This window comes from Acanthopagrus latus, chromosome 11, assembly GCF_904848185.1.
Source record: "Acanthopagrus latus isolate v.2019 chromosome 11, fAcaLat1.1, whole genome shotgun sequence".
Classification (NCBI taxonomy): Eukaryota; Metazoa; Chordata; class Actinopteri; order Spariformes; family Sparidae; genus Acanthopagrus; species Acanthopagrus latus.
Genome location: NC_051049.1, coordinates 31,188,987 through 31,210,576, shown reverse-complemented (window position 1 = coordinate 31,210,576; position 21,590 = coordinate 31,188,987). Strand labels below are relative to the sequence as shown.

Sequence of the window (21,590 nt, the reverse complement as noted above, 5' to 3'; positions counted from 1 at the left end):
GGTCTTGTTCACGAGTGAGGGAAGGATGGAGCGTGAGATTGACAGGTGGATCGGTGCGGCAGCCGCAGTAATGCGGTCATTATACCAGTCTGTCGTGGTGAAGAGAGAGCTGAGTTGAAAGGCGAAGCTCTTGATTTACCAGTCAATCTACGTTCCTATCCTCACCTATGGTCATGAACTTTGGGTCATGACCGAAAGAATAAGATCCCGGATACAAGCGGCTGAAATGAGTTTCCTCCGCAGGGTGGCAGGGCACTCCCTTAGAGATAGGGTGAGGAGCTCTGTCACCCGGGAGGAGCTCGGAGTAGAGCCGTTGCTCCTCCACATCGAGAGGAGCCAGTTGAGGTGGCTCGGGCATCTGTTTCGGATGCCCCCGCGACGCCTTCCTCGGTAGGTATTCCTGGCATGTCCCGCTGGGAGGAGACCCCGGGGAAGACCCAGGACACGCTGGAGTGACTATGTTGCCCAGCTGGCCTGGGAACGCCTTGGGATCCTCCCAGAAGAGCTGGAGGAAGTGTCCGGGGTGAGGGAAGTCTGGGTGTCCCTGCTCAGACAGCTGCCCCCGCGACCCGGCTCTGGATAAGCGGAAGAAGATGGATGGATGGATGGATGGACTACATTGCAGGGCCGTAACAGAGTTGTCACTCAATATTACGACAGCATAAGTGCGTTCAAGATGAAACTGTCACTGTGGGAGATGCACCTATCCAACGGTGACACCGCGCATTTCTCTTGTCTCACAGCTGTGCGTCCGAAGGCACTGGACCGTCCCGATAATTATTTGGATAAATATAAAGACAACATAACAGATTTGCTGCGAGAGTTTGAGCAGAGGTTTTAGGTATTCAGTGAACTTGAGAACAAATTTGGCATTTTTCGCTCGCCATTTACAGTGAAGCCTTCTGATATGCCAGCTGACATTCAACTCAAGCTTATTGACTTGCAGTGCGATTCCACTATGAAGGATAAATTTGGGTCCGTGGGATTGGATACGTTTTATCAATATCTCGTGCCAGGTTACCCCAAATTAACAGCCATGGCTGCAAAGGTTCTATCCATGTTTGGGACTACTTATCTTTGTGAACAAGTGTTCTCCATAATGAATAATAAAACAAAACAGCGCTCAAGGTTAACAAATAAACACTTGAATGACATTGTTAAATGTGCTGCTACTCAGGATTTGACACCTAATATCAATGCACTTGTGAAGGCAAAAAGATGCCAAGTTTCAGGAGCCAGCAGCAGCAAGTAGACTGCAGGAGTGCAGTGAGATAGACCAAAAAAGTGTGATGACACGAAATTTGTTTGCACTCATGAATACAGATCATTAAAAATAAGATTAATCTGCTTTCATATTAAAGACAATTAATATTGTGCAGTATATTCTCAGCTTCAGTAGGCCCAGCCTAGTAGTTTGATCTGATGTAGTATAATCTTATTGCCCATGCACTGATAAAACTTTTATTTATTATTTCTTTTTTTATTTATTTCAAAGCAGTATGACAATTAAGGCAAAAATATTTTTTTCATAGCTCCCACTTGAGTTTGTTTAGTGTGGTGAGTTGGTTCAGGTGTAAAACTGCATTCACTCAACTGTTAAAATAAACCAGTTGTTAACACATTGGTTGCAAATGTGTTGTGCTTAGAAAAGATCCCTTGTCATCCGTGATTATAATATGTAGGGTAGGCTACAAATGTAGGCTTAATGATAAAGCATAGTACTGAAAAACAAAGCTAAATATTTGGAGTTGACATTCCTTTACTGATCCAGCCCACCTGAGAACAGAAAGTCTGGATCCAGCCCCAGAGCCAAACTGAGTTTGACATGCCTGGTTTAGAGGCACAAAAAAATATTTGCACCGGGGCCTATCACCATGATGTTACGCTACTGATAAAACCAATGTCGAAACAGATGCTGCCAAAATAATTGTGACTAATCGATTAATAATAATTGAAAAAATAATTGATAAATTAATCGACAACCAAAGTAATCGTTAGTTGTAGCTCTGTTATGTAGCCTGTTGGTATGTCAGGAGATACTTCTGTATGTGTTGTCAGATGGCAGCAGGGTGAACAGTCTGTGGCTGGGTGGGTGTTGTCTTTGGGCTCTGTGCAGACATCTCACTTCACTGATGTCACTGATGCCCTGTAGATGGTGTTCTGGTGAGTTTGATCACCTGTTGTAGAGCCTTTCTCAGGGTTTCTGCAGGTTTGGACAAGTCAAATTTAAGACTTTTTAAGACCATTTTGAACTAAATTTAAGACCTACACAAAGTATTTTTAAAAAATAAGCAAATTTATTGCCATTCACAGAGCAACTCAAACAGTGAAGAATGGAGTGAATGAGTGTGTGACAGGGTTAAACAGTTTTTAAATTTGATTAGTTTTTATTTTAATTTAGTTTTTCAGTTTGTCTTTATTTCAGTTTAGTTTTAATTAGTTTAACATGTGATTAAGTAGTTTTAGTTTAGTTTTGATCTTGGAATTTAATTTAATTATCATAACCCTGGTGTGTGGGTGTGTGTGTGTGTGTGTGTGTGTGTGTGTGTTCCACTCAGTTTATTCAACAGTGCAAGACGAGATGCTGCAGGAAAGAAAACGACAGGAGGGGCTGTCATATACCTCCCCTCACATCAAACTGGGGGAGAGAGGGGTACTACTTTTAACTTTCAAATCTGTTGCCAAAATGTTATGCCAACATAACACCAAAAAGGTGTTCAAAATCCAAAGCATGCCAAAGATGGTTTGAATGACGCTTGACTGTGATATGGCAGAGGTGGCGCAGAGTTTGGGTCGAGCAGAACTGGATGAACTTGGACTGGTAACTGGTGGCAAAGGCGTACAAAAGTATGTGATAGTGTGACTTCACAATTTTAGAAGTTAATTGGCGTTTTTCCGATTTTGTGTGTGACACCAGCACTTTCACACCAAGCGTGCCCAAACTGAGGGTCCTCTTGCAGAGTATACACTGTGCTTTAAATTCATTCATTCATTCATTATGAGGTAAGGCTTTTAAACAACTGAATTCTGTTTGAGAAAATAAAGGTGACAACAGAAGCGGTAATTGAATGTTTAAGACCTATCTAAATGTAATTTAAGACCTATATGCAAAATATGGACGTATTTAAGACTTTTTAAGGCCTAAAATTAGACTGAGTCAAATTTTAGACTTTCTAAGACTTGTGTTGTGATGAACCATGCCAGTTTGTGATGTTTCTAGTCAGGATGCTTTCTGTTGCTCCTCTGTAAAAGTTGACCAGAATCTAACTCCAGAATAGAGCCCAACCGATTTATCAACAAGCCGATATCATCAGCCAATATTAGGCATTTTCCAAACTATAGGTATCATTTATAATGGCAGAAAAATGAACCATGTGATGAGTGTATAACTATTTTATAAGTCGACTAGTCACCGACTATTGAAACGATTAGTCGACTAATTGGATAATTTTTAACTTTAATTATGTGGCAAATGATAATAAACACAAGAAAGATGGATACTTAAATGAAAAATGCATCTTTTCAACTTTGCTGCTGATAGGCCGGTTCATACAAAAAGTAAATAAAAATGTCCTATCTAAAACCAATTAGGCACAGTGCTCGGTCAGTATAGACATAAATCCATAAATAAATAAACCTCTGTCCATTTTTTAAGGACAGGCAAATGTGTAAAAAATAAATAATAAATTAAAATCAAGTAAACATTTTGACCTGTAAACCAAGGGCAGGCACATTAGCAGCATTAGTAGCAACAAACAAATATTAAGTGCATTTTGTGAAGGACAATCAGTGGTCAACTGTACAGTCTGTTGGAAAAGAACTTTACAATTCGCAGTCTGAAATCCAACGATTTTAACGACTGACGTTTGTAGATACACAGCTGAAAATAAAGCATTCAGAGTTGTCCAAATTCAAGTTGTAAACATGGACTGTGCAATACAACCTGGACACAAACCTGTCATGGTGGACAGACCAGGTTTAAAATAGACATGAGGCTCAGGCTATGTCGTTCAGTTTATTCATACTAAGGAAAGTCAGCATATCCACATGGTTTTGTGTGAGGCTTGCTCTCTTCTGGGAGCAGATATTCCCTGCTGCTGAGAAGATTTCCTCTGCTAGGGTGGATATTGCAGGAATACACAGGCCTCATATCATAGATAAGCATCTGCAATACTGACTCAGTGAGGGCAGTCGCCTGTTGCGGGGTGCACGTCTGCTTCTTTTGCAGAAAGGGGTCCATGGTGGCTCTCATCTTCGGACTGCACGCATTTAATTTAAAGTACTTTTGTCAGGCACAGTCAGGCATAACGTTAAAGCTCTATTTTAAAGTGAAAATACGCTTATAAAACGTACAGTGTACATCAAAAACAAAACGTATTGGCTTGAATGTTACTTGAATCTTACGTTCAACTGTCCGCTGTGATTTCTCTTTAAACGTTCATGCATTCAGATTCAGATTCAGAATACTTTATTAATCCCCGGGGGGAAATTGTTTTTGTTCCAATGCTCTGTGCAAAGTAGAAGTAGGAATATAGCATGAATGGAAACAAGCCCTAAAGATGAAGATGTAAATAAAATAAAATATTAGACATTAAAATAAAATAAAATATCAAAGTAGGCAATAAAATACGAATAAATAAGAAAATAGTAAAGTATACAAACTGAAATATTTACAATACACAATGAAATGGTTGTAGCGTTATAAATTAAATGAGAATGTATAGTTATATTGTTTGTTTTGTTTTATAAATAGCCAAATGAGTCTGATCGTCAGAGGGAGGAGTTGTACAGGTTGATGGCCACAGGCAGGAATGACTTCCTGTGGTGGTCAGTTGTGCATTTAGGAGCAATCACTCTCTGGCTGAAGGTGCTCCTCTGTTCGACCAGAGCGTTGTGGAGAGGGTGAAAGACATGCTGCAGTATCGCCCACAACTTTGACAGCATCCTCCTGTTTGACACTGCTGAAAAAGTGTCCAGCTCCACCCCCACAACGTCACTGGCCTTTCTGATCAGTTTATTGAGTCTGTTGGTATCGTCTGCTCTCAATCTGCTGCCCCAGCACACCAGAGCAAACAGAATAGCACTGGCCACCACAGACTCATAAAATATCCTCAGCATCGTCCGGCAGATGTTAAAGGAGTGGAGCCTCAGAAAATAGAGGCGGCTCTGTCCCTTCTTGTAAAGGACTTCGGTGTACTTATTCCAGTCCAGTTTATTGTCAATGTACACACCCAGATATTTTTAATGTTCAACAATGTCCACGTTATGTCCCAGGATGGAAACTGGGGTCACTGGTATCCTGGTTCTCCTCAGATCCACCACCAGCTCCTTGGTCTTTGTCTCATGGTGTGAGTTGAACTACCTGCAGCTCAATACAACAAAGTTGTCCACCATAGCTCTGTACTCAGCCTCCTCACCCTTGCTGATACATCCAACACCAGCAGAGTCATCAGAAAACTTCTGAAGATTGCAAGACTCTGTCTGGTAGCTGGGACTGCTTTGACTCAACTGTGTGGGAAGAACTATGTGTTTCTCATGGGGAGGATACTGACAGTTTAACAAGCTGCATAACGGACTACATTAACTTCTGTGTTGATAACACTGTACCCACCAGGACTGTACAGTGTTTTTCTAACAGCAAATCCTGGATTAATAAAGACATAGAGGCCCTTCTTGAGGAGAAAAGGAGGGCCTTTATGTCAGGAAACAAGGAGGAGCTGAGGGCTGTGCAGAAGGAACTGAGGAGGAAGATCAGAGCGGGGAAGAACAGCTACAGGAGGAAGATGGAGAACCAGCTGCAGAGAAACGTCAGTGGAGTCTGGAGAAGCCTTAAAACCATCTCAGGGCCGAGGACCCCAGACTCCCAGGCTGTGGGGGATCAGACGTGGGTGAATGACATGAACCTGTTTTTCAATAGGTTTGACCTGACACCCACCCCTCCCCTAGCCGAGTCATCTCTGCTGCTTACCACCACCTCTTCCACCCCCACACCGTTTACTGCCCCATCATCACCTCTACCTCCCTTTCCATGGCTTTCATGTGACAGACTATCCCCACAGCCCCCCTGACATTCACCCTCCCCAACATCCGACACTCAGCCCCCCAACTCCACTCTGTCCCTCTTGTTTCTCCAGGTGAGAAATGAGCTGAGGAAGATGAAGGTGAAGAAGGCTACAGGTCCAGATGGGATCAGCTCGAGGCTCCTCAAGTCCCGTGCATATCAGCTGTGCAGGAATGTGGAATATCCTCAACCTGCATGGTACCTGTACCAAAGATCCCTCACCCTAAATTGTTCAACAGCTACAGACCAGTTGCTCTCACTTCACACCTGATGGAGACCCTGGAGCGGCTGGTCCTCATCCATCTCCACCCTCTGGTGGGTCCTTTTATGGACCTTCTCCAGTTTGCATACCAACCCGGCATCAGAGTGGACGATGCCATTATCTTCCTACTGGAGAGATCACTGTCTCACCTGGAGAAACCTGGAAGCACTGTGAGGATCATGTTCTTTGATTTCTCCAGTGCTTTCAACACTATACGCCGGCAGGGGTGAACCAACACCTAACATCCTGGATCCTGGATTACCTCACTAACCGGCCACATTATGTGAAGACTCGGGACTACGTGTTGGACACGATAACCTGCACTACAGGGGCCCCACAGAGAACAGTCCTGGCCCCTTCACTGTTCACCCTGTACACCGCAGACTTCTACCACCAATCCCCTCACTGCCATCTACAGAAGTTCTCTGACGACTCTGCTATCGTCAGCCTCAACAGGGACGAGGACAACAAAGCCTACAGAGAACTTTTTCAGGACTTTGTGGACTAGTGCCAGCGGAACCACCTCCAGTTCTATGCCGGGAAGACCAAAGAGCTGGTGGTGGATTTCTGCAGGCACAAACAACCCTACACACAGGTGAACATCCTGGAAACAGACATTGAGATGGTGACATCTTACAAGTATCTGGGAGTTCACCTGAACAATAAACTGGACTGGACTGACCACACTGCAGCGCAGACTCTATCTGCTGAGGAGGCTCAGGTCCTTTGGGGTGCAGGGGGCACCCCTGACCTCTTTCTATGACTCTGTGGTGGCATCAGCCATTTTCTATGGAGTAGTCTGCTGGTGCAGCAGCATCTCGGCAGCAGACAGGGGGAGACTTGATAAACTCCAAGAAGGCCAGCTCCACCCTGGGATGCCCTCTTGACTCAGTGCAGGTGGTGGGAGAGAGCAGGATGATGGACAAGCTGTCATCGCTGCTGGTGTAGGAGTCCCATCCCTTGCAGGACACTCTCATTTCTCTTCCATATTTATTATCTGTATTTGAAATATACGTTTAAAAACAAAAACAAAAAACAAAACAAAAACTGCTGTTAATTTTGCAATACATCATTTAAATATGTGTCTAATTCTTCCCTTTTTAATTTCATTGCTTATTTTTGCTATTGTTCCTGTTACTGTAATATGATTCTGTTTATTGTAATATTATGTTGCTGCTGTTGCAAGCAAATTTCCCCGTCTGCGGGACATTAAAGGATTTCTGATTCTGATTCTGAAGGAGAGAGGACAGTCCCTTGTGGAGCTCCGGTGTTGTTGATCACTGTATCTGACACAGTGCCGCAGGCGAACGTGGTCGGCCAGTGAGGTAATCCACAATCCAGGACACAAGGGGAGGATCCACCAGCATCGCTGTCAGCTTGTCACCCAGTAGAGCAGGCCTGATGGTATGGAAAGCACTGGAGAAGTCAAAGAACGTGACCCTCACAGTGCTCCCTGGCTTGTCCAGGTGGGCATAGACACAGATCAGCAGGCTGGTAGGCGAACTAGAGGGGATCCAGGTGCGGACTAACCATAGGCCTGAGCTGCTCCAGGACGAGTCTCTCTAGCGTCTTCATGATATGAGACGTAGTCCCACCGGTCGGTAGTCCAAAAGACCGCTAGGCTGCAGAATCTTTTGGAGTGGAACGAGGCAGGACGTCTTCCATATCACAGGGACCCTCTGGAGGCTCAGGCTCATGTTGAAGACATGGTGAACAACTCCTGTTCGGTGCAGGCTCTGAGAACCCGTGGGCTGACACCATCAGGGCCTGCAGCCTTACCGGCAGGAAGTTTGCTCAGTTGTCTCCTTACATGAAGTGGTGAAAACAGTGTCTGGTCTCTGAAGGCCCTCTTCTTCCAGTTGAGAATGGCTTTGATGTCATTAGTTACCCAAGGCTTGTTGTTTGGGTAACAATGCACGGTCCTTGCTGGGACAATGTCGTCCACACAGAAATTTATGTAGTCTGTAATGCATTCAGTAAGCCCATCGATGTCCTCTCCATGCAGCTCACAGAGTGCATTTTAGTCTGTCACCTCAAAACAACCCTGCAGTGCCTCATAGCAGTCCTCTGTCCATGTCCTCACTGTCTTTGTGGTCACAGGCAGCCTCTTCACTACAGGCACATAGCAGGTGGTGAGAAGCACCAAGTTGTGGTCTGATCTTCCCAGCGGGGAGGTGGCGATATATGCGTCCTTCACATTAGCATACAGCAGGTCCAGGGTCTTCTCTCTAGTTTTACAGGTCACATACTGGGTGAATTTCAGGATTGTCTTTTTAATGAAGACATTGTTGAAGTCACCCGAGACTATAATGAGAGCGCTCGAGCGTGCAGTCTGTAGTCTGGCTATTGTCGAGTGGGTGACGTCACCTGCCGTCGGGTTAGCGGACGGGGGAATATACACAGCCACTGCTCTAGCATGCGAGAACTCACGGGGTAAATAGTACAGACGGAGGCCCACAGCTAATAGTTCAATATCTGGGCTGCAGATGCGGTCTTTGATGGTAACGTGACCAGGATTGCACCACCTGTTGTTCACATAAACAGCAAGCCCCCCACCTTTATGCTTACCACTCAGAGTGCAGTCCCTGTCAGCCCGGACAGTGTGGAAACCCTTGGTGGAAACACTGTGGTCAGGAATATCCGCGTGTAACCTTGCAAGTAAAATTTTTATTCTCAATATCCAGGCGAAAATGCTCCCAAACTTTAGAATTTTTGGTACACTTAGCTGCTGTGTAAGACGCCTGACTTCCCTCTGAAAAGTGAGCTGAGAAAGGTGGAGGAACTAAAATCACAGTTATCAGACAACAGTAATTTTTCACACAGTGGAATTCACAAGCAAAGGCCGCCACTGAAGCATCATTACAGGTGAGTCACTCTATCATTAAGCATAAGAAGTCTTTGCTCATCTGAAGACCCACAAGGACCAATCAGGAGGACAGTCATACTCGAGTGCGAGTGACCACCGATGACTGCTGTCAATTTTTATGTGTAATACCAAGGGTTAAATTACTCTCTCAATATCAGTTAGGCATTGCAATGGATTGCAAGTATACTCAGCGTATGTATAAATAAATAGATGTTTAGTATTTTTTTTTTTTTGTAGGTAGATCATTTTGACCTGATCAGTTGGAGAGTAGCTCACAAGCTAAAACAGTGTGGGCATCCCTGCTCTACAACGTCCCTGTTGGCAACACTCATGTTTAGAACGCCACAAACCCTATAATATATTTTGATGTTCCTCTGTTCTGTTGTGACAATAAAACAAACAAGGTTATTTTCAAACTGCATTATCATATTATTTCAGTGAGGACTCGCAAATAACTACAAATAATTAACGGAAATCTGTTTATGATTTTCTTTATGCATTTGTTTTTAGTTTTTTTGTTTTTCTATATACATATCGTCCGATATATCGGAATATACAAATATTTGTATCAGTATTGGCCATAAAAATCCTTTATCGGTCGGCCTCTACTCTAGAATTCAGCCTTCCTAGTGATAGTAATTCCTAGGAACATACAACTATTCACCTGCTCCATCTCAGCTCCTTTCTAAAATCAAAAATCTGGTCCATGGTTGTGTTGATATTCTGCTGTTGATTGTTCTCTGATGTGTGGTTTATAATACAGCCGATGATGGTGGTGTCATTGTCATTTTTCACGATAGAGTTCTCCTGATGTCTGGGAAGTATTCCCAAACAGTTTAATTCACAACAAAACACACAAACAAAAATTCTCAGAGCCTTCAAAGTTGTTATTAAGTTAAAAAGAGGCAAACAAAGGACAAATGGTCACCACCTCGATGCAGTCACAGCTTTTCGTGTCAAATCAAAAAGTGCGACTACAGGCTATGGCAAACTATGCTGTGTTGTTTTTTGTTTAACTTTGGAGGCTGAGACTGTAGTCATGCACAAAGGTGCTTTGAGCTAAGTGCAAAGAACAGAAGGCAATACAAAATGTAATTTTATACACAGAACAAGTGGGCCCACACACACACTTAACATCTAACACACACACACACACACACACACACACACCTAACACAGACACACAAACACCGCCTAACACACACACACATACGTCTAATACACACACACACACACACACACACACACACCTAACACGCACGCACACACACGCACACAAAAAACACATGCCTAACACACACGCAAACACATGCCTAACACACACACAGCCTCTTGGGGCAGCCCTTCAGACAAACATATTCACACAATAATCCTATTAGGGGGAGAAAGTGCTTGCTCCCTTCATCCATCAATACTCCCTCTATCTCACCCAACCCTCCCTCTTCCCCTCCATCCACTGCCAATGTCAGTCAATACACTGCTATCTCTGCTCTCTCTCCTTTTCTAATTCAAACAGGCTTCTCTGCAGCCATGAGCAATCAGTGTCCAACAATAGCAGCAGAAAGCTCGATAGCTCAACACTGTGTCACATTCATGTTCAGGCTCAAAGTAACAGAGGCAACATGCTGCTCTGACTGCTTCTAAATTTGACAATGTAGTGTGTAGTGTGCAGCACTTGTGTTGAAGTGCTGCGTTTTTCCGTGTTTTGAGTAAACCTCCTCTAACTTAGCTACTAGCTAAATCAGTAGCCATTAGCTACAGCCAGTCAAACGGTAGCACGGTGTTACACTATTCCTGTTTGGCTCCTGTACCGTGGTCGGGAAGCACAGGGGAGATGATTTCCTCCAGGGCCAAAGTTTGTGTTTACCTTCGGGTTGAACCATGTTGACGTGTTAAGCTGGTCAGGAAATAATACCAGGGAGCTTTAATGTATCTGGTGGAGCTGTCGCCTTTATTCACAGCCAAACTGCAGCCTATACCGTACACTTTATTGCTGTCGTTACTACTGATACTCCTTTCACTTCTCCTTCCTCTCCCATTCATTTACTGTCTGCACATACGCACGCTCCCTCTCACTCGCTCATTCACACCTTACGCACACACACCTTAGGCACTCCCTATTCCTGAAAGGGGCGACGGCACTCTTACAACAATGGCAACTGCAGATGCCGGAGACCCATCGACAGAACTTGAACCCCCTCCTCTTTCACTGAAGTTGTTAATAAATGTTTTAAATTTGACAATGTAGTGTGGTACATTGCAAACAAAGGTCAGATATTATATTGCATAAAAGTCTAGTCTAACAATGGCATAGCAACCTGTGATTTAAAAATAATAAATGTAAAAATAGATCATTTAATCTAACTGTGACCTTACAATCAAAAATGTAATCGAATCAAGGATTTGGAGAATCGTGACACCCCTAATGACACATAAAATATGACATGAAGTGAAGGGATCTATAGGAATAAATTTGATGTGTAACTGCAGATCGGCATTCAGTTAGCTCCATCCTCCGAGCATATTTAAACGTGCAGCTGTGGACAAGATAGACATCCACTGAAGAGGAGACCAACTGACTTTAACCCAAAAGCATGTCAGCCATTTTGAATTTAGTGTGCAATTTTAAAGGATTTTTGTTATTTACAGGTATTGTACGAAACTCTCGCCTAAATGCAACCTAGGCTTTTTTTGTAAATGTACCCGAGTTAAGTCGCATTCAGAGATCGATACTTCTCCACTGGCAGGACGGCTGCGAGCGGAACAAGCATCTGCTAAGGAGAGTTGTTCAAAAACTCTCTTAGTAAACTCTGTGTACACAAACAGTGTTCTCAATGCTCGTGTTCATGTGTAGAGACCCTGGTGATACTGCAAGCTAAGTTTCATGTTGTGTCGAACCTACTTAATGTTTCAAAAATAGCAATTTTGATGCTAATCTAAAGTTGCCCATAGCACTCCCATTGAAAATGACTTTGACCCAAAAACGAAAACGAAACTACGGTAAATCTTAAAAGTGCCTCTTTTGTTGTAATTATGCTTTTTCACAAAGGTTTGACGCATATTCAATCACAAATAAAGCTTGTATTTGTTGTTGTATTTTGGCGAGAGTTTCACTTTAATGAATGAGACTGATTTCACATTAGGTGGTGCAATCTGAGGACCTCTGTGACATGTCAATGAGCATCCAGCTCTATATGTTGACTTCAGTTTCATGCCGTTCTTTCTTTGCAGGTCGAGTTGGTCTTTATATTTGGTAAAGGGTTGGCAATGAAAAATGCTGTGTTAAACCTGTCTTCAGACTCGGACTCATCCTCTGAGTTAGGATTTCACTCTGGCACACTACTGAACTACTGGAGTAAATAACCCAGAGATTCCACCAGATACATGTCCGCTGCATTACAGCTCTAATCTGGTTTTGCTCTGCCGTCCACCATCCAGCAACCCAACAGTCTGGCATCAACAGAGTGTTTTATTTTGAAAAGTAACCGGATGATATGTTGTTTGTTATCGTACGCAGCGCAGAGGACCTGGTGGAAGTTAAGACTAAAGTGAATCAGTAACACAGCGGACACGTATCTAATGGAATCTTGGGGTAAGTGCCAAGAGTTCATTTCACCATTTTTGGCTGAAAGTGAAACCTTTTCCTGCCGCACTCTGAACAACTTTAAGACCCTCCCCCTCCTAGGACTGTCAACGAATATTCTAAATTCTAATATATATTTGACTATTTTCAAAAAACGGAGATTCAATTGTGAAAATTAATATTGGATTGTGGAAAAAAAACACATCAGTGGCTGCTTTGTGAGTGGGTGCACGGCATGACAGGTCAGGGACAGGTCATAGGAGTTACCCCTGCACAGTGTCACTCACTGCTGAAAATAGCCCTTTTTAGATAGAAAAGGCTGCACGGTTGCTCCAAGGTAAAGGCGGCAATGTGCCGGCCTGTCTTTCTAAAACCGAGGTGTAATATTCCTCCTTTCCCAAAAGCCGCCTCTGGGGTAGGTGTAAACATGTGACGTGACGTGAAGCTGGAAGTTGGGCTGTGAACAGTGACATATAATTTGTCTTCAAAATAAGAGCTTTACATTGCACCCCATTGGAGTTTAGAACTGGGTTCTTAGCGACCGTCCTTAGCTTGCCGACACAACAACAAGCTAACACAAACAGCTACAGAGACCGAGGAAACGCTAGCACCTCCTGGATCTCTGCGGCTGTCCAGTTGCTCATCTTAATGTCCACATATGAAGTGATGGACTGACTGCTGCAATCAGCTGTTTCTTGGTTTTAAAACTCCCAGCTGTGGGTCACACAACAGTGCAGGTCATTGACACCTCCGCCCACCTCAGGCATAGGCCGGCACATTGAAGCCTCGTTTTTAGATAGCAGGTGAGGCGGAAATAAGTGTACCCTCCAAGGCGGAAAATCAGTGGACCAAAACAGACCCCAAATTTGCCACCCTCTGTCTAAAACCGCGGCCTGAGCCACCAAAAGGGCGGGCAAATTGGCAGCTTGGTGCTCTGTCTAAAAACGGCTAGTGAGACACAACAAAAACTGTGGCAGCTGCAGATGGCAGAGAGAAAAACTTAAAAACAGAGAGTTCAGAGCCCAGCTCGGCAGCAGAGAGAGTGGCTAGGCTAAAAAGCCCTGTTTGAAAATACTTCGGATTTTGGTCAGTAGACGACAAAAATGCGGAGCCAAAAAATAAAGTTGTATGCAAGCTTTGTAAGCTACAGTTAGCTTACCATTCCACCACTTGCAACATGAGGGCACATCTTGAAAATGTGCACCCAAATGAGCATGCCATGATGTCTAGAACTGCAACTGAAAAGCCACGTCTCGACGATTTTTCACCAACCACCATAAGCTCTTTGTCTGTAGCAATACAAGAGGCTTCGTTCATATGCAAGGACATGAGGCCAATCGGTATCGCTGATGGCATGGGCTTCAGAGAGTTTTGTCAAGAATTGGAACTGAGATACCGTATCCCAAAAATACCTATACAAATAGTTATGTCTCGTTGTATTGGTTTGTACTCCTGTTATTGCCATAATGCGCAAATATAGATATTTGATTGGTTCGAACCTATGTGGTTTTTTTAGAGCGAATATTTGAACGTCATTTTGGAGCAATTTTGACAGCCCTACCCCCTCCACACATTAGCCACTTACAGTGCGATTCCCCATTCCCTGCCCCTCACACACATTGGCCTGTCACCTGTCATTCCAGAGACTTTAATTCGCCCTTTCCACATTGCAGTGTAAAAAAAAATAATACATAACAACAAATATTTAAAATTCACTGGTCGCACATTAGTCGTACTGTCTCAAATTTTGGCCACAAAATGCGTCCTTTTGGTCGCAGTCTAGAGCCCTGGGTGTGAAGTTTTGTGACTGAAATGGGAGCCATAGCTGGTAAATATTCTTAGAATGACTGTGTGTTCTGGTTGAGTGCCACTCATTATCATTGTTCTGGGTTCTCTGTTCATGAGTGCAGAGAGGTCAGATAAGCAGGCCAATCACAGAGACCACAGATGACCTTCACACCTCTGGAACACACTGGACTGACTCTTATGGATGGAGCAGTTGAAGCTTTACTGCAAATGACATCTCATGCATTATAAGTTAGGCTTATGCGAGTACACAACAACAGCAACAACATAAGGTAGGTATCAGGATCATTCTAGTCGAGTTTTTTGTCTGTTCAGTGCACGCTTCATATTTCTCACCCCATCAGAATATTTCCATTCATCCATCCATTTTCTTCCGCCTATCCGGGGCCGGGTCGTGGGGGCAGCTGCCTGAGCAGGGACACCCAGACTTCCCTCACCCCAGACACTTCCCCTAGCTCCTCCAGGAGGATCCCAAGGTGTTCCCAGGCCAGCCGAGTGACATAGTCACTCTAGCGTGTCCTGGGTCCAGGTGGCATCCGAAATAGATGCCCGAGCCACCTCAGCTGGCTCCTCTCGATGTGGAGGAGCAGCGGCTCTACCCCGAGCTCCTCCCGGGTGACAGAGCTCCTTACCCTATCTCTAAGGGAGTGCCCCGCCACCCTGCAGAGGAAACTCATTTCGGCCGCTTGTATCCGGGATCTTGTTCTTTCGGTCATGACCCAAAGTTCATGACCGTAGGTGAGGGTAGGAACGTAGATTGACCAGTAAATCCAGAGCTTCGCCTTTCGGCTCTGATCTCTCTTCACCACGACAGACCGATACAACGACCGCATTACTGCAACCACTGCACCGATCCACCTGCCAGTCTTATGCTCTATCCTTCCCTCACTCATGAACTACAAGATACTTGAACTCTTCCACTTGAGGCAAGAACTCTGCCCCAACCCGGAGGGAGCAAGCCACCTTTTTCCGGTTGAGAACCATGGCCTCAGACTTGGAGGTGCTGATTTTCATACAAGCTGCTTTACACTTGGCTGCAAACCGCCCCAGAACATGCTGGAGGTCGAGGGAACCAACAAGACAACATTGTCCGCAAAAAGCAGAGATGGAATCCAGTGGCTCCCAAACCAGACCTCCTCCGGCCCCTGACTGCACCTAGAAATTCTGTCTATAAAAATAATGAACAGAACCGGTGACAAAGGGCAGCCCTGCGGGAGTCCAACGTGCACCGGGAACAGGTCTGACTTACTGCCGGCAATGCGAACCGGGCTCCTGCTCCGGTCGTACAGGGACCGTACAGCCCTTAGCAGAGGGCCTCCGACCCCATACTCCCGGAGCACCTCCCACAGAATGCCACGGGGGACACGGCCGAATGCACTTTTTGAATAGAGGGACCACCACCCCGGTCTGCCAATCCCGAGGCACTGTCCCCGACTGCCACGCGATGCTGCAGAGACGTGTCAGCCAAGACGGCCCCACAACATCCAGAGACTTGAGGTACTCAGGGCGGATCTCATCCACCCCCGGTGCTTTGCCACTGAGGAGCTTCCCAACTACCTCAGTGACTTCTGCTTGGGTGATGAATGAATCCACCTCTGAGTCCCCAGTCCCTGCTTCCTCTATGGAAGGCGTGTCAGTGGGATTGAGGAGATCCTTGAAGTATTCCTTCCATCACCCGACGATATCCCCAGTCAAGTTCAACAGCTCCCCACCCCACCAGGTTGGTGGAGGGCTGCAAATCAACATTTTATGAAGCCAACAGCCTGGTGTGCTGCTGCTCACTGAATGACTTTTCCACAGCACAAACATCAAGTGCTGCCTGCCTGCAATACACGCACTCATACATTCAAACACGTGTGTAGGAAATAAACTAGAGAAAGAAGCGAGCCATCAGTGACACTGGAGTTTGGCAATCTTTGCCTCTGTGAATGTCAATTTATTAGCTTTAAGAAGGTCACACTACACAATAATCTCACACCTGCACTTTAAATCTTAAGATGTTCGTATATTAGGGCTGGACCTGAATATTGTGCAGACAGGCTCCTGCTCAGCGGACAGGGAAGAGAGGAAGACAAAGATGGAGTTCCGGTATCAAGTTCCTGCCTATAGACTCAACCAACAACAGTGATCACGGATCAGCTGTCATTTATGATGTCTTACTGCCTTTGGGCCATCAAATCTGACAGAAACTTTGTTGAACTCAGTACCTGAGAGCGCATCTTTACTGTAATGTTATAGAAAGAAAGACAGAGTGAGACATCTCCCTAAAACTCAGCTAGTGATTGCATCTGAAATCCCTTACCCACATGCTGTTAAGTTTATTAAAACAGCATGTTTATTAATATGTCGAAACCTCAGTATGAAACCAACAGTATGTGAACCTCATACTGTCTACTAGGAATTATCAAAATTGACTTTTTTTGGGTCCCAAAACAATTTTATGTAACAAGCACTCAACCAACCAAACAATTAAACCCGCTCAATTAGGAGAACCCAAGACACTAAATCAAATTTGTGGCAGCAGTGTTTGTTCCTGTGGCTGATGTTTCTCTCAGTCGTGCCGTTTTTATACATGTTTTTTTAGCTTAGCTTTCTTTGCTAGTCGGCCAACGCTGTTTTATGCATATGAGGCTGAACAAAGCTAAGTGACGGACATGTGGTGCGAAGAGATGGGGACACTTTTAAACCTGCCACAGGGATGTATGTTGGTGAAAAAGAGAGACAGTTTCCTCTGCATGATGAGACAGTTGGAGATTCATGTCAGAGCAATGGTTAGAAACAGCAGCTGCTACATTGCTGAGCTTATATGTGACTGCTGCCTTACAGCAACACTGAGGGGACACACTGCCTCAAATTCAATAACAATGATGACGTCACCCATCACAATGATTCACTGCAGACGTTGCCCAACCCTAATTCAAACCCATAATAGGAATTCCAATTAATGCAGAGGTTATTGCTGTCATAAAATTATATTTATACACAATAAGTTTTAATTCACATTAATATGCTATGGAAACAAATAACTGTTGACTTCACATAACTATCTCAATCTGCTGCTGTACCTTCAACACTGAGCAGCTACAGCAAGTTCAAGGGGTCAGGACGCAGACTCAAAATTCCCAAACAGGAATAGGTTTGAATGTGAACAGTACCAGACCCTAGTCACCAGGATTAGAATGATGTCATCAGCGTTAGACTGATGTGGGTCACCTCCTCAGAGCCACAGCAGACTTTTTTCAGTGGGTTGTTGAGGACTCCTCATTATTAGAAAACTAAAGTTCATATGTCCCTTTGTAGCGAAAAGGCCCTCAATCACATATCATTATGTTGATGATCTAGGTGCAGATCACATGTAAATACCTGGCACTGGGGGTCATAATGTGAGCTGGCTTTGTTTTAAAGTCATAACAATAATTATATACAAGCTCTGTATGACATACTTATAATGACATACGTATTATAAATATTTCAGCAGGCTGCTTTCACAATCATTTCCTCCATTATAACTGCTCTTTATATAATGTCACAGTGTTAGTAATGGCTCATCAGTCAGTGAGATCAGGTGGGTCAGGGAAGAAACTGTGTCCAGGTTACTGTTGTTGGGCTGTCCCCAGCCCCCCGCACCCTCAGCACACAGTCATATTGAATACCTGGCCTCTTTAAGTCCCCGAGCAGGATACAACATGAATATATGTGACAGATATGGCAGCAGCTTGGTGGCTTGAGCACGTCGATATGAATATTTTAACCACTGCATTTTGTTTTAATCATGTGAATAAATGGCTCAAATACTTCCATTCCATTCTCTACCCTAATTTGGGCACATCTGTTCTAATAGTGGGCTTTGGCAGAGGTATGCACTCAACTATGTGCCATTCTAGTTGAATATAGGAAACAGTCTACAGTGCACAAGACAAACAATATCTATTGAAACATAATCAGACCTAACGTTGACAACAGGGATGTACTGATCCGGTCTGCGGGATCGGAGTTGATATGGGCATTTTTCCACTGATCAGGATCAGAAATTTTGAGCATGGTCCCAAGTCTGATTATTTTTTTTACATCACAGCACAAATTGTGGCAGGACGCACACGTAACGTTACTCTGGCAAACCTGTGAATAAAATGTCTGCAGTGTGGAAATAACTTAAATTAGAAAGCAAAAGCAGTCCAACAGTGACATGTAACATCTGCAATACGACCTCTGCACAGAGGGGAAACAAAGCAGTTGCATTTAATACTGCTCGTACGATAAAATATTACAGAGACGGTAATTAAATTAATCACTCTGGATACCCATCTCATCTCCGTGGTAGAGGATCAGGGTTTTCTTTGTCACCTGGAGTTTTTGAATCCCCAGTATGCCCTACCATCTGATCTCACACTTCAGCTGGCTGTGCACGAGGGTCTGCTGTCACAGTGCAGCATCACAGACTCACCTGCTAACACAAGGAAGGTGGAGGCCAATGTTGGAATAGCATATGCCGAATAAGAAAGAGCCAGATGACTTTTTTTCTTAATGCAGCTGTATTAACCAGGAAAATATTAATTAAGGCTGAGTATCGGATCGGGACTCGGTACTGGGACCGGGGTAAAAAATCGGGATCCCTACTTGACAACCTAACCACAGACAGAAGTCAAGATGCACAGTGTGACAGGTTCCTCCATCCTCCACCCCACCCATCTCAATACAGATGGTGCAGAGCACATACACACACACAGCGCTTCCTTCACCTCAGTGCCTGTGAACATAATCTGTGCAGTGGCTCTGTCTGCTAACACAAGGGAACTAAGGAAACTCTAGAAAGCTTTATTTGGTTAATTCCTAAACCTTGACCATGACTGGTCAACACAACAGTTTAAATATACAATGACCTAACCTCAACCCAGACACAAGCAGTATGGTCACAGTCAGACTGACTGACCACAAAGAACTGTGATTATTGCTGTAGTCTCAGAACAACCACTATATACATGACCTCATGGAAGACGTTGAAAGGTGACAATTTCTTCTCTGATCGTGTAAAATGTGTGTTAAATGCATAAATAATCCAAAATCTATCATCTAAAGTTTTCTAAAACATGTCATCTGATAATAAGACCTAAGCTGTCTCTTCAGTCATGAGTGAGCACAGCCTCTGATGTGACTCTAGCATGCTGTGATTTAGATAAAGCTGTACAAGCCACGGGCCAGACTTGCAGGACTGATTCTCACCAGGACTGAGGCCCAATGACCCCTGCAATACTAATTTAACAGCCATCAATAATTAACTCAGTCATATACACATGCATGTTGCTATTGTCTATATTCAAGGTGCAGCAGACATCCTCACTTTACAGTCAATAAACTTTAAAAATGACATTTCTCCATCCTCTGCTTTGTGTGGCTGCAGAAGGGTTGGGTAGGATAACGTCTGATTTAGTTTGCTGCTGTAATGCCAAACCCAATTCAAATGTTTCTTAATTGCTTCAGTGATCATTGGCGAGTTCACCTGTCTGGTATACAAGGTGGAAAATTATCCTCCAGAATATGAGAATTATCCAATAAACAAAGTTAGTCTTAAACCAAAACAAGTTGGTTCACCATCTCAGTGGGAGGTCATGTCGAACAGTGAGGAGCACTTCTGAAAATGGACATCTTACTACAATCATTTATTTCATTTATAGATTATACTCATGCCGGATTTCTAATGGGGGACCACATTGTCAAAAACGGCTGTTAGGTTATGTGTCGTGAAATATGTGAATGTGCCGGGAAGCTAGTTAACATGAAAGTGAAATATGTATAAGGGATTTGGCGATGCGTTTTCTCTACGCGTGACGCATATCCACTCATTTGGACCCTGTACAAGAGGTATTTCAACATCTTGACAACTACAAGGCTAAATAAGACGGTGTTAGAAAGCTATGTGGACGCTGGCACACTTCTCCATGTCCAGTGCTTCCTCTCATGGGAGGTACCTCCATCCATCATGAGGATGAGGGATGCTGCGTGGACGGTTCTGGATATCCTGGCTGGCCGAGAGTTAGCTCCCACTGACAATGGCTCTACAGCTGGATTTTCTGCTAGCATCAAGCTAGAAGTGCAGGTTAGCTGCATTCCAGCGAAGAGACGGCAATTTAGACCGACAGGTGCAACAGCAGTGGCATCATCATCATCATCATCATCACCATCATGCAGCCGTGCTCAGCCTCCTCTATCGCTCCTTCCACCTTGACAAATGTCCAGAGGAAATTGCCCGAGCCATTAAACTCCAGCCCAGTGAGCAGACAGAGAGCAGGCCAGGATTCATACATATCATCCTCAATATGAAAATTGTTGAATCGTGTGAGCGAATAAGTGGCGAGCTAGCTAACAGCACGGCGACCAACCGAAGCGCTGTTAGCCTCTTCGCTGGGCTGCTGCCACCCTCCGCTCGGCTCGGCTCCGAGGTGAAGCATCATATCACTCAGCGAGCTGTATCACAGTACAAACACAGCTTTCTCGTGTTACACTCACCTCTCCGCCATTTTCCCGACAGCTCTTAAAATCCGTTCACTATAAATCCCACAACGTTTCCCATGTTGCCGAAATTGCGATCGCCGCAGTCAACGAGTCACTCCTCCCAGACCACAGTCAATGTGCCAACTGTGAACCAGACCACATCCGCTCATAACTTTCACAATAAGAGCTTCTGCGTTGGAGAGCCTAGAAATGAGATGCATTCTGTAGACAAACGGAGATAAACATGACTGATCACAATCAGCTACGACAGACTTGTTTGCAAAACTTTTAGCTCAATGAATACCTGGAACAAGATTATTTGACTGTATTTAGGATACACGTCGTTATAAATCAAATGAAAAACATTCCAGCATTTAAATGTCTATTTGTAAAACCTAATTCACGATTTCTGGTTGATAGCCTTCTTTAATGTCGAATTTTCAAAACATCATTTTAGAAATGATTCATGCCGGTCTTATCTACCTCTTTACATACATGTGTTCCTATGTAATAATATAAAATA

General features: G+C 44.2%; 1 protein-coding gene across 1 annotated transcript in view; it reads right to left on the bottom strand.

Moving 5' to 3' along the window:
• arhgap39 (Rho GTPase activating protein 39) overlaps nt 1-21,209 on the bottom strand; it is a 106,901-nt gene extending 85,692 nt beyond the window's left edge. The window contains exon 1 of the mRNA XM_037115347.1: nt 21,083-21,209. Coding sequence (XP_036971242.1) covers nt 21,083-21,093 — 11 coding nt within the window. The 5' untranslated portion in view covers nt 21,094-21,209. The remainder of the gene's footprint in view (nt 1-21,082) is intronic.
• Nucleotides 21,210-21,590: the final 381 nt, after the last annotated feature.